We start from the raw sequence: 13531 nt of genomic DNA on the forward strand, positions 1-13531 counted from the left end.
AGGTTTCGGTACCACCCCCATGTAGGGGGACGTCCACAACAATGGAGGAAAGGGGACAGGCCATAGGAGTATGTTACTGTATATAGTGATTGTATGTCAGAACCTTTTACAGACCTGGCCTACGGGAACCATGGAGTGGGTACACTACCAAGGTGCAAGAGCTAGTCTTGTATTGCAGGGAAGGTGTAGGCAAGCAGATCTTCTGGACTGAAAAACTGCAGTAAAGGGGAAACAAAATTATGTTAGATTTGGCTCAGGTTTGATCTCCCACCCTTAAAACCCCTTAGAATGTTTTGATTACCTGAAGAGACATTCAATCCATGGAAAGGAGAGACTCCACAATGCTGTAACAACAGTATTGCATAATGCCACTTCAAGATGAAAGTAAGGAAGGGTGGGGGAAGGGAAAAGTCGCACTCGCGCAATGATTTTGTAGATAAGCAACATGAGGCCATACGCAGCACAGACTAAACAAAAAGGAATGTCTGAATACCTAAATAAGCAAAGTCATAATCCAATTTGGAAAATCGCTGAATAGTTACACTGGTCCGTATACACTATGAAGAAGCTTGTAAACCATAGTGCTGAAACAAAATCCTTACAGGTCGCAACAGTCCTCTGATAAGCGCTGAAGAATCAAATTGCAAGATGCGCACATATGGACGCGCTGGGTTTAAAGTGGCCTTACTATTCTTTTAGTTCCAGTTCAGAAAGTCTCTTGGAATCACTGAACTAAAGAGGCCACCATTACCAAGTGGTGTCTACTTCAGGGAACCAAACTTATTGTGCCCCGTAGCTGCGTGTTCATTAAGGCTGCCAAAGCCTCAAGGGCAGAAGACAACGGACAGGGGACTTTTGAATGGTGTCAGGTGTGGAAACCAGACAATGTATTTATCATTTAGGAAGAGCTATAGCAAAGTATAAACTGCAGTGTAGGGTGATTGGTCAGTCCTTTTTCCCTTAATCCAGCTCAGAGGAAAAAGGAGGCAATGTAATAGTTTCTCGCCTATAGGCAGTTTACAAAACCAAGAGAAAAGGTATAGAATTGGCGACACTATTTGAAGGGGATGGGTCATGCACACAGAGGGAACAAACAGGCAGACCCTAAGTTGAAAACCTCAATATTACAGTGATCATTTTAGCAATACTTTTCTGGGCTTTATGCAGTGCAGACAATGTCTAACTAGTTGCTAAGGAGGGAGATGATCAGGATAGACAAAATATTTTATACAGTCCCGACTAACTTTCCATGCTTACTTTAACCATAAACTAACAAAGGAGATTAAAGTACATCAGAAAAGAAAAATAAAGCCAGCAATATAAGCACTGCATCTACTTACCTAGATGAACCCTCCCAATGATCTTTTGTGTGCCCACACCTTTGGCAATTCCTGCCCACCGACGATCAACCAGCCGCATAATGTGACATCTCTCAGCACAGGCCTGGCTCATAATGGTCATCTGGGCACCTAACAACAAAGAGATATTCGGTTAGCAAAGATGACCAAATTAAAAAGGGTGTGGATGGGACTAGGCTGGGAAAGTGTTTCATCACGCGTAATTGAGCTCAGAATTACAGGCGATACCACAATATGATTAAGGATATTTAAAAATACTAACTTTCAACAAAAACACCAATGGTATTCATACACAGGAGTACAAGGACAGCAAAGAAATGGGGAAAGAAAAAGTTACTGCAGCTGACTCTTGTACTATAGTCTCCAACCCTCTTTCTACAGGCGGCCATACTAGAAACTGAGCATGTTTTACAAAGTCTAAAATATTTGGCAACCTGTGCACATATGCAGCTCTGCCTGAAGAGGGGCTCTGTTTCCATTCCTTAGTGCAACTCTCTGGGAATACCTCAAAAAGCAAGATCCTTTGAGTGATGAGGGTTGGGGGGCACAGGGAGATTTCATCTGTGCCTTGTACTTTTTTAGCCCTAGTGTGAATTCTGTCTCTAGGTGAACCCTGTCTGCACATGCATTTTTAGCCCTAGTGTGAATTCTGTATCTAGGTGAGCCCTGTCTGCACATGCATTTTTAACCTTCGTGTGAATTCTATATAGAGGTGAACTGTGTCTACATATGCATTTTGCATCTTTGCAATTAACTAGCATGCCTCCCCTGCTCAGTAATTGCCTTGCCTGCTCCCTGCTCCTCTTAATCACCATAATACTGTCCAACATGCTGCCTCAACATCCAACCACCATGTGCGCGACCTTACCTAACTCCAATTCATCCAACTGCTTACCGCTAATGATAATTGAGGCACCCTTAGTGCCACCAGCTAGCATCCCCTGCCCAACTATAGACAGGAATACTAGACTCAGAGCTAGATTAGCCAAAATCTACGAGCCACTCGCCCGCTCCGTGCCCACCACAAAGAGACCTAGCACCACTCCCACCAACCCTAACAACTTCAAACCTAAATTATCTCTGAACCACCATACTAAATATCCCACCTCATCCCACTAACCAGAGAAATACTAAACCCATACAGAAGTTGTCGGCCTCTACTACCACTAAACCTATAGTGAGCCCCCAAATCAAGGGAGCTCTAATCAACGCTAGATCATTAGTAGCTCATGCAACCGAAATTGCAGACTTAATTATCAATGAAGACCTAGACCTCCTTGATATTACAGAGACCTGGCTCCATCCGGCAGCAGGCCCCATGCTTATGTTAGCAGTCCCTGATAATTACACTATCTTGAGACAAGACCGACCTAACTCTAGAGGAGGTGGTGTTGCCATCATTCATAAATGTAGCCTTCCTAGAAGAGTAGCTACCACCATCAGTGTCCCTTCCTGCGAACTACTCTCAGCCAAAGTTCCCATTACTAATGCCCAAACCCTTAACATCCATGTGATCTATCGCCCTCCAGGCCCATTAGGTACATTCGATGAGGATCTTAACACTATCCTATTTACCAACCTAAAAAACACTACATAGGCGCTCACCCTGGGAGACTTCAATATGGGTTTCAACTACCCTGACCCAAGCCGCCATCACCACGCTTAACACCCTTACTGAATAAGGATTTACTCAAAGAAGCCTAAAACCCACCCATGACAAGGGAAGAATACTTGACTGGGTGGCTGAGTATAACTGCCAGACTAACATTACGGGCATCTCACCACTAGCCTGGACCGACCACCACCTGATATCATTCTTGCTGTCCACCACTAGACCTCCTCCTATGCAGTCCAGTAGGGCCCCACCCACTCTCACGAGAAACAAAAAGAGCATCACGGTGGAGAGACTTATCCCCAACCTACTCCCCACACTCAACTCACTCCCTGACAACCTGGATCCTGAGACCCTAGTTGAGGAATATAATAAAATGATATCCACTTCCTTGGACTTAATCGCCCCTCTCAAACTCAGGCCAATCAAGCCCAAAACACACTTGAACAACTGGTATACACCATTCCTCAAAAACTTAAGACAGAAAAAAAGAAATTGTGAAACCATCTGGAAAAGAGACCCATCAGTAGCCAACAAAATCAAATTCACCAAACTAGCGGCCCTGTATGAAAAAGAAATCATCCTAGCCAAACGTACCACCTTTGACTCCCGTATCTCCCAAGCCAGTTCAAACATGAAGGAACTATTCTCTATTCTGAAAGAAGTGGAAACCCCCATAGCACCACCAGACACCTGCATTAAAGATAAGAACTGGTGCACCGACATCCAAAATGCCTTAGCCAACAAAATCGCTACATTACAAAATAAAATATCTTGTAAAAAAGCATTTTTGAATAACCCTAGCCTGTCTAAGCTACCCGAGAAGCAGATTACAAGTGATGATACCCGATTCAATTTTACAAAAGTGACCATCCTCGAAGTTGAAAAAATCATCTGGTCATTGAAGCCCTCTAACTGCCAGGGAGACCTATGTCCAGCACAGCTCATAAAAGACGCTGCCCGCGACCTCTCCTCATTTATCACAAAGCTAATCAATGCCTCCTTCTCCACTGGGTCCATCCCAACCAACCTAAAACAATCCTGGGTTCTACCTTTACTAAAAAAACCTACCCTTGACCCAGCTACCCCCACGAATTACAGACCCATAACAACGGTACCGTTCCTCCTGAAAATCCTGGACAAGGTAGCCTATGTTCAAATGCAGAAGCACTTGGAAGAACACCACCTGCTAGGAGCCAGACAATCAGGCTTCTGACCCCAACATGGGACTGAGACAGCTCTCATCGACCTTAAAACACAGATCGATCTGCTCAGAGACAATGGCCAAGCAGCATTACTCCTCCTCCTCGACCTCTCTGCAGCATTTGACCTGGTCGACCACTCGGTCCTTTGCACTCACCTACACACGGCCGCCCATTTCTCCCCCGAGGCCATTACATGGATTAGATCCTTCCTCGATGGCAGAACCAGGAGGGTTTTTTCGCCTATAGATGCTGCAGACCCCATACCCATCACCTGTGGCGTACCTCAGGGCTCCTGTGTCTCCCCTACACTGTATAACATATTTACCAAGCCCCTTTTCGATGATCTGGATCATCTCAGTATCACCTACACTAACTATGCAGATGATACCCAGAGCCTCCTTCCGCTTTCTGGAGAATATGGAAAGGGTTTGGCCTTGGTGAATAGGGTTTACATCATCATCCAGGCATGGATGGCCACTCACGGTCTATGCCTGAATGATGATAAAACTGAACTCATCACCTTGGGTACTACTGCCAGCCTAAAGAAATTAAGCCCAGCTTACTCATCCTTCATGACTGATGGCAACACCATCAGAGTGGGACACGAAGTCAAAACACTGGGCTTCTACCTGGACTCCAACTTCTCCTTTAATAGACAGGTGAACTCACTAGCCTCCTCCACGGCTTACACGTGCAAATTGATCTGCACAGCCAAACCTTTTCTATCCGTCACCAGCGGCCTGACCTTGGCCAGAGCCCTCATACTTTCCCGCATAGACTACTGTAACGTGCTTTATTTTGGATCCTCCAAAGCCATTACTAGCAAGCTTCAAACCCTCCAGAATAATGCATTCAGAGCGGCCCTGGGCATCTCCAGAAGAGACCACATCACAGCGCACACAGCCAGCAGAACAACTGGACCCCTATCATAGACAAAATCTCCCTTAAAACTGCTTCACTCACCCATAAGTCCCTTAATAACGCGGCCCCCATCTACCTGATCGACAGACTTCACAGACTGACATCCTCGAGACCGACAAGGTCAGCATACAGAGACTGCCTCTCCATCCCTAACTACAAACGCTCTACCATAGGAGGTAATAGCTTTCCAGTGAAAGCGGCGAAACTGTGGAACTCCCTACCCACCCACTCTTAGAATGGACTTACCCTACCAAAACATCCGCTCCAAGATGATGTCTTGGCTGAAGACAGCTGCTATCTAAACATACTGAGCCAGGACGTCTCTCCCTCCTGTCATCTGGACACACAATTGTTAACTGTATATTTGTATATATTGTTTGCTCTCCTCCATTACTACTGTATATATGCCATGTATATATTTTACTGTCTGCAACTAAGTTTAGCAAATTCTTGTATCTGCTGCGCCCTGTTCCCCTAGGGTATTCCGGCGCATTACAAATAATAAACAAACAAACGTCTTGTACCCTTTGTACAAACTTGTGAGATAAAATATAAATAGGATTTCCGGTCAAATCTAAAACCACTGATAAAACATCTCAGAGCAATGCAGGAGAGCATTTAATCTGAAATTTAGATGAGTGGAGTGTATTTGGTCCTGATAAACTGTCTGCTAAGGTCCGAGGCAGCAGTTGTTTGGACCAATGTCATTTGGGTCATTCACTTGCAGGGGACTTTTAGATCCATATTTGTGTTATGTGAGGGGTCAGAAATGTGAGGCGGACAACTTTCTAAAGAGTTTTCAACTTTAGCCATTTTATTAAATAAACAAGTTGGATAAACGCGTCACTAACCCCTCCTGACGAGGATTTCCCTGCATAAAATAGCTCAGAGGCAACGCGTTTGTCTTGGAAGGAAGACAATGCAGTGCAATATGGTGTCAAATCCCAATCCTGCGCTTAGAAACCAATCTCTGGTATTAAGTGCGTTATAAAAACAATTATAAAGGAAACACCAACAAAAGGATATCTAACCCTCACAACAAATAAAGCCTAAAGGAAATATATGGCAATCCAATTCAACAATAATAAATAACAAATGATCAATGTTATTCATAACCTGGGTGAATTTCCCTTCCCCAGATCTGAACAAGGATGTTTCTCTTCTGTTCAAAATAAACAAAGAAATCCGGTTTGACGCCAAGCCCAAAACAGTTCTTAAGTTCTTGTACTCAAACGCACAAAGTTCTGTTGCTTCAATAACCACAAGTTCCCATTCCTCCTGGAATAACAACTGTCTCACGTTTGTCTTCTCCAAGTAAGCAACCACAATTGTCTGTCTGGATAATTGCCACAACTTTTGGTTTCAGAAATAAATCAATTATTCCAACTCCTCCTACAGTAGGAATGTACTTACCCTTTGTAGTAACATGTCAGGATGGTTTACTGCAATTTTGGTTTCTAAAAGAATGTTTACATTGCCTATACCAGGCCCTTCTTGGAAATAACTTATTGCCCTACGGGATACTCGTCTGCCCTTCTACTTCAACAACAAGAACAGAAATGTGCTTCAATGGTAACTTTCAACTCAGAATAACAAATTCAATAGTCTTCTTCGGCATCAAACTTTAAACAAGTTGTGGGGAAACAAGGAACCACATTAGTGCTCTTTGACATTCTTTGGCAATTATACTGCTTTCCCTCTGGATAACCTTCTCCAGAAGGGCAGCCTGTTTGCCACCTTTCTTTCCCCGCTGAATCAACAATCAATCAAAAATCGACCAAATGATAGTGTCACATTTCTCCTATCTTGGCTTTGGCAATGTAGGTTTCTATCACCTGAAGAGTTGTGTTTCATAGCACATAGGCAGCAAGTCTCACAATCATTAAGCCTCTCAGTATTCCCCTATTGCCCTGAGCAGTGTTTGTTACTTTGGTATTGCTGGTTGCTAATATACTCTTGGCATGGGTATTGCTTGTGAGCTTTTGGACTTTCTAATGCTTTCCCATGGGGTTTCTGGGCTTTCCACACTTATTTGCTCATTTAAACTGTTACTTTGTTTCAACAGATACAACTTTGGATTGATTTCGTACAGTTTGGTATTCAAAATGTATGCTATTGCTTTTTCACTCACTTGTGAAGCGGCGCTGGAGTGCTCCAGAGTCACTTGCAAGCTGTGAACTCACCGGGTAAGTCGCTTGATTATGCTGCGCTCTGTGTTTGCACGTCTTCAGTGTTTGTGGCTCCTGGCGGTCGGGTGAATAGCCTCCGCTGGTTCTCCTCCCCTCATATATAAATCAGAACAATTGAACCGTGATGGTGAGGCTGGATAACCACTTAACTCATATAATATAACCAAAGAAACCCAACCAAACAACTCTTCCATCAATCATACACAGTCACACCAGAAAATGTCCACTTTCACACTCACATGAGGTAGTGAAAAAGGTACACAAGTCCACATATAATTAATGTAGGCTTATCACGTAGTGATTTGTGGACTTGTGTATAAACTGAAGACTCATCTGGGTTATACCATGAGATTTGACCATCCTTTTCGCTACCTCGTGTGTGTGTGTGTGAGAAAGTGGAAATTTGCTGGTGTGACTGTGTATGATTGATGGAAGAGTTGTTTTGTTGTGTTTCTTTGGTTTCTTGGGTAATGAGTTTAGATTGCCTATAGGATACGGTGTATTTTATGTGATTTCGCATAATCAGTATACTAATAAATATATTTTTGATAACAATTATATGAGTTAAGTGGTTATCTAGCCTCACCATCACAGTTCAATTGTTCTGATTTATATTTGTATTTTTGCCTGAAGAACCGGTTGATATACAGGCACCCTTATTAACGATTACTTCTCCTCCCCTCATGCCATGAATGAATGGTGCCTACTCTGCTGCAGGGAGATTCAGGTGCGACCCAGCCAACTGGAACCTCTAAAGAGGGAACACTGCCCTCGCTGTGACTGCTTCCCGCTGCGCAAACTCTGCACATTGAACTTGTATCGGACAAGTGTCTCATCCTCGCGATTCCTGCTGCGCGACTTCTACAATAGGGAGTCTCAAAGGCAAAGACTGGCTCAGGACCCGCCACGGCTTTTGGCGCTTGTGATCCCAGCGTCTTCTCGAAAGGGTATGAGGAAACCGGTTACAAAGTAGCACTGAGGCAAACCAGGCTCCTCTCCCCAGTACCAGTATGTATTTGTGCGTGCAGACTCTTCCCCTCCATCCTTACCTCTGAATTCAAATACTTGCCATTGTTGCCTTTCGCTTGCAGAGACCACAAACTTGAGGCAGACAACCAACAGAGGTCCAACAAGAGAATCCACAACAGCGACCCACGCACCAAATGGGAGGTTTAACGGAAGAGAAAAACGCCTTGAGAAGCTTTAGCCTCAAAGAGTCCATGGTACAGCAGTACCCCTGCCCAAGAGAGGGAGCAAACAGCTAGAGTAGTGGGAGGAGAAGAGTAGTAGTGGGAGGAGGAGGGCAGTAGGGGGAAGAAATAGTTAAGTGGTGTGGTACTTGCCATCAAAGGCTGCAGAGGAGGAGGAGTGAAACAGAGGGGTGGCGGTTTGGATAGAGGAGCAAGAGCGGAGGAGTAGGTAAAAGGAAAGTGGTAAGCATGAAATAACCTAGCTTAGTCCAAACAGAGTAAGTGTAAGGCACGGTCCGACCTTCCAATTCGAAGACCAACATCTGTTGAGAGTGGGGAAAGTTAGAAGTCCCTGAGGGAGTCACCAAGCCTGCCTTTAAGGACTCCTCATTAGTCCTTAGACAGTAGGGTTTACCATGCAATAGCACTAACCAGGAGGGGTTAGGGTTGGAGACGAGAGAGGGAGACATTTCAATAAACACCCTTGGTCTCCAAGACTCAGTATTCTGTACCATTTGTGACAATATATATCAAGTTGTCTTCCCAGGCTTCATAAAAGGAGGGTAAAGAGCTGCACATTCATACATTATCTTTGTGCACATCAACTACTTTGACATTTTCCCCAACTATTCATCTATCGCGGTAAGATGGGTGGACTGCCAATGTTGTGCGATCCTATTTTCACAACCAGTAGGGCTTTGAAGCTGGATGTTTAAGGTTACAGAGTGAGGGCCAAATACCGGCCCCTAAACAAGCCACTAGCTTAGGACATTGCCACCAAATAAAAGGTACGAGCCAGACCCAACAGAAACCATTATAATCCTGATAAGGGTTTGTTTCTTCTTCGGGTCAAATACCACTTTGGTAGAAGTGTAAAAGCCTAGTCGGCATACTGGGAGTTAATAGAGGCCTTTGTCGTCCCTCACATCTTGCTCTATATTCCTGCTACAATAAGGTTCTGAAAATATCTGGGCAGGTAAGTAGGGAGAGACCTATTTGTGTCTGAACAAAAATGTATAGAGCATGGAAATCTGACGCTTTGAGGAGGAAGCGGAAAAAACAATCTGTTCAAAGTCAATAAGTGGTCCAGTAGCTCCCTCTTTAGTAGATTTGAACAACGCCCAGAGTCCAAGTTAGTAATACCATAAGCATTCCTTTTCAATAAGGTTAAACATTTCGTTAAAGGATTCAAGAGACCCAATTCCTGCATTGGAGAATAGATGCAATACAAATTCACAACCCCAAGTTTCAGGTTTTGAATATTGGTTTCCAGAAGCAGGAGAAACCTTAAGGTTATTATGTTATGCTGAGTTATACCGTGCACTGCTGCCATTTTCATTGTCTGCAGGCGATGCTGTGGCTCTGTAAGGAAAAGTGGGTTGGGAATGTTGGGGGGTGTAAGGGAGGGATGGGCAGGTGCTGATCTTATCTGTTGATGCATTTAGAACTAGGAGTAACTGGCATATGTGCATGTTTGCTTTGTTTCGTACACTGGACATTTGTTTCCAGAGGGTGTTGTCCAGGGAATGTGTTTTTAGGGGTTGGTAGCTATTTGGATGTGAGTCGGTTTCAGAGTGAGGTGCGGTTTGAGTGTTTTAGCAGGGTGGTTTGAAAGTCCTCTAGTTGTGTGTGGTAGGTGTGTAGTGTGGAGTATGGTAGAGAGGGACATCGTTAGTAGGTTTTTGGTGGTCTCTGGATATGATTCAGCTATTCTGTGGCTTTCTTTTGTGGGGTGATAAACTTAGTGTAGGTGTGAAGATTCTAGGTGTGGTTTGGGTACTGTATGTAGTTGGCGTTGGTTCCCCATAGGTAGATTATTGTTAGGAACTTGATCCGTTTAATCCAGGATTTTAGCGGGTTCCTGAAGTTTAGGTTGTCTTCCGTCCTGATTTCCTTTGGAATGTTGCGCCATAGTTTTGCTATGAGAACAAAAAAGGCAGTTCCTCAGAGTTTCATTTTCTCATTGTGTCTTGTTTCTATTTGGAGGTTGGTGCTAGATCTTAAGGTTCTTTTAGATATGTATTGGATGACTTGATTTAAGGAATTTGGCGCCTTGGCTGTATAGTGATCTGTGGGCAATGCAGAGGGCTTTAAAATGAATTCATTTCTTGGCTAGTAGCCAATGTAAATTTCTCAGGGCTGGGGTGAGATTGTCTCCTCTATTTTGTCTTACCAGCATTCTTGCCACTGTGCTTGGGGTGCGTTGCGGTTCTTTTGATGAGGTGCTTGGCCATTTCTAGATAGAGACCTTTGGCGTAGTCTACCCATGATAATACCAAGGAAATGATAGTGAGGGTTCTGTTTGGGAAGTTGAGAAAAGGTAGGATCCCTCTTATTAGTCGAAGATGATAGAAAAAATGTTTTTCTTTTGTATTGACACATGGTTTCAGGGTGAGACCGCTATCAATGAGTATGCCCAGGTTTTTAATCATCACTGTTGAGGGTTAAGGTTGGGTTCCCATACTCGTGGACCAGGCGAGAGACGTTTGTGTTGGGTTGTCGTCTGGAGGGGTTATTTCCATTTATTTTGGGTTTACTTTAAGTTTGTTATTTGCCATACAGGTGTTTATATCAGTGAGACATTTATTGAGGATGTTTTCGGGGGGTTATTTTTGATAATCGTCTTGAATTAGCTGAGTGTTGTCTCCGTAATGGAAGGAAGTCGGTTCATGAGTTTGTATGAGCTTCATTAGGGGGCACATAATGATATTGAAGAGAAGTGCGGAAGAGGCTTGATCTTTGTGGTACACTGCACGTGAAGTTTTTAGTGTTTCATGTGAATGGGGGTAGATAGGTTCTTTCAGTTCGGTCAGTGAGGAGGAAAGATTTCAGCCATTGTCGTGCAGAATTTTGTATACCGAATTCTTCCAGTCTCTTGATTAATGTTGCATGTTTCATCGTATCGAGGGCGGAAGGCATGCCCAATAGTATGAAAGCGGATTGGGTGCTCTTGTCCACGATAATTTTTAGGTCATCCCATATGGAAAGGAGTGCCGATTCAGTTCCTTTCATAGGCCTGAAACTGGCCTGGGATTTGGCCAATAGTCCATTGGTTTCCACATGGTTGAGCAGTTCTTTGTACACATGTTTTTCCAAGATTTCTGCCGGGTAGGGTAGGTTTGAAATAGGCCTTTAGTTGGCTGGGTCACCTGTCCCCCCCGGGTCCCCCCCTCACCCATCTCATTTTTAAGATTGCTTTAATATAGGCTGATTATGTATGATTTTGCTACAATTTCAGTTTTCAGACACAGGTTCAGTAAGTAGTAGTCGGCGGTGTTTCATGGTGAGTAGCAGTTTGTAGGTATCCGGTGGGAATGGGTCTTTGGGGGTTCGTGCCATGTTGGCTTCTTTTAGAATTTTGCTAAAATTTTCCTCGCTTATTGATGTGAATTGGTTGAGTGGTGCGTTGATTATTGGCATTTTGGTTTCTGGGAGGGTGTCATTTGTGGTTCTACCAGATGCACCTATGGCGTGATGGATTGAGAGCATTTTTTGCTCTGAGGTGGCCTGCAATGTTGTCACATGATAGTTGTGTGGGTGCAGTGTTGCTGCAAGAGGCTGTTTTTTTTAATTTTATTTCCTTGGTAATTGTGTACATTTCTTTTTGTGATTTATTTGCCGATTGGTTGTGGTAGATGGAAGTTGACTGGTCAGGAAACAAGTATGGGTGAAGTCTATTTGACAGGTGTCCAAGACCGTAATCACATTTTTAAGGGCTAGAAGTTCATATAAGGCCCTAGGTCTGCCCCTCATCTAAATCCAGATAATGTATTGCAATTGCTTTCCATATCTTCCTCAATAAATCCGTAAGATTTTGGGAAACAGGAGTCAATCTAGTTGCAGTGGACATGCAGCTGTGAGGCCTGATCATTTTTAAGTGAGGAAATACCAAGCAACCACCCCACGCACCCATTTCCTTCGCCTCATCAGAACTGTTGCTGGTACTCTCTGGAGGGAGCCCTTAATTACAAAATCCAACTCGTCTTGCCCATGCGAACAACATTGGGGAAAGCGAGCATCCCTTTCGAGTGCCTTGGGAAGGAATCTATCTCCTAGAAAGTAAACCATTTACAAACATTTTTGCAGAGAGGGTGGGCGCCTACATGTTAACGTTAAAGGACATTTGTATCACATACTATCACCACTGGAGGGATCCCCAGGCCTGCTGGTGGATCTGAAAAGGAAAGGGGTTGGGTGAGTTATTAGGACTGAGTGGGAAAAGTGCAAGAGAGCAGTTGATGTGCTGTTGGCAGTTTCAGTTCAGTTAACACTGTTCGCTGAGCCTAGGTGTGCTTTTCGGTTGGTAGCCGTTGTGTTCTGTTGTTCAAGGCTATGAGTGATTTGTTTTGTTGTTGTAGTGAAGTGCATGCTATTTGGTGTGCTTTCGAGGTGTGGTTGTGTTTGTTTAGAGTTTGAGAGGTGTATGCAGAAGCGGGAGATTCTTTGTGGGTTGGTTAGTGGCATCGTTATCTCGATGTGATGCATGCTAATTTTCACAATTCTTTCCAGATCTGGGGCCTGCTAATTTCTCAATTCTTTCTAGATGTGGCAAGTGAATAACTCCACATTTCTGTCTAGATGTGACGCAGGCTACTATGCACAATCCTGTCTAGATGTGGCACAGGCTAATATTCATCATCCTGTCTAAATGTGATGCAGGCTAATATTCAACAATGTTGTCTAGATGCGACGCAAGCTAATATTCACAGTTCTTCTGGAGTGGGGAGATGTCTAGGCAATACAGTTGGCAGCTTATTGGATATGTATGGGGTTAACAGTTGCCAAATGGAGATTGGTACATCATGCAGGCATCAAGCTAATGGGTGATGGGGAAGATATGGTAGGAGAGAGGTGGGTCAGTTAAGTGGGGCACAGTAATTGCTGTCCCCCTGTCTCCACCACACCTACTTTTGTCTGTTTCTGCTGGTTGAAGGATGCCCGCTTCCCCTGCTGACACCTGCAGACACGTTCTGGAGCTGCGTCTGCTGGAGGGCCCTTCGCCGAGGGGGCTGCCCTGGTTGGTCTTAATTTGCAGGCGAAAATGGCCAATCACGGC

The 13531-nt window shown here is 44.1% G+C and overlaps 1 protein-coding gene across 2 annotated transcripts in view; it reads right to left on the minus strand.

Moving 5' to 3' along the window:
* The window catches only part of LOC138472243 (protein DDI1 homolog 2-like), a 996683-nt gene that overhangs the window by 425861 nt on the left and 557291 nt on the right, over positions 1-13531 (minus strand). For both annotated transcript variants that reach the window (XM_069610322.1, XM_069610323.1), the window contains exon 6: positions 1341-1469. In XM_069610322.1, coding sequence (XP_069466423.1) covers positions 1341-1469 — 129 coding nt within the window. The remainder of the gene's footprint in view (positions 1-1340; positions 1470-13531) is intronic.

Source organism: Ambystoma mexicanum, chromosome 8, assembly GCF_040938575.1.
Source record: "Ambystoma mexicanum isolate Mex_15411 chromosome 8, UKY_AmexF1_1, whole genome shotgun sequence".
Taxonomy (NCBI): Eukaryota; Metazoa; Chordata; class Amphibia; order Caudata; family Ambystomatidae; genus Ambystoma; species Ambystoma mexicanum.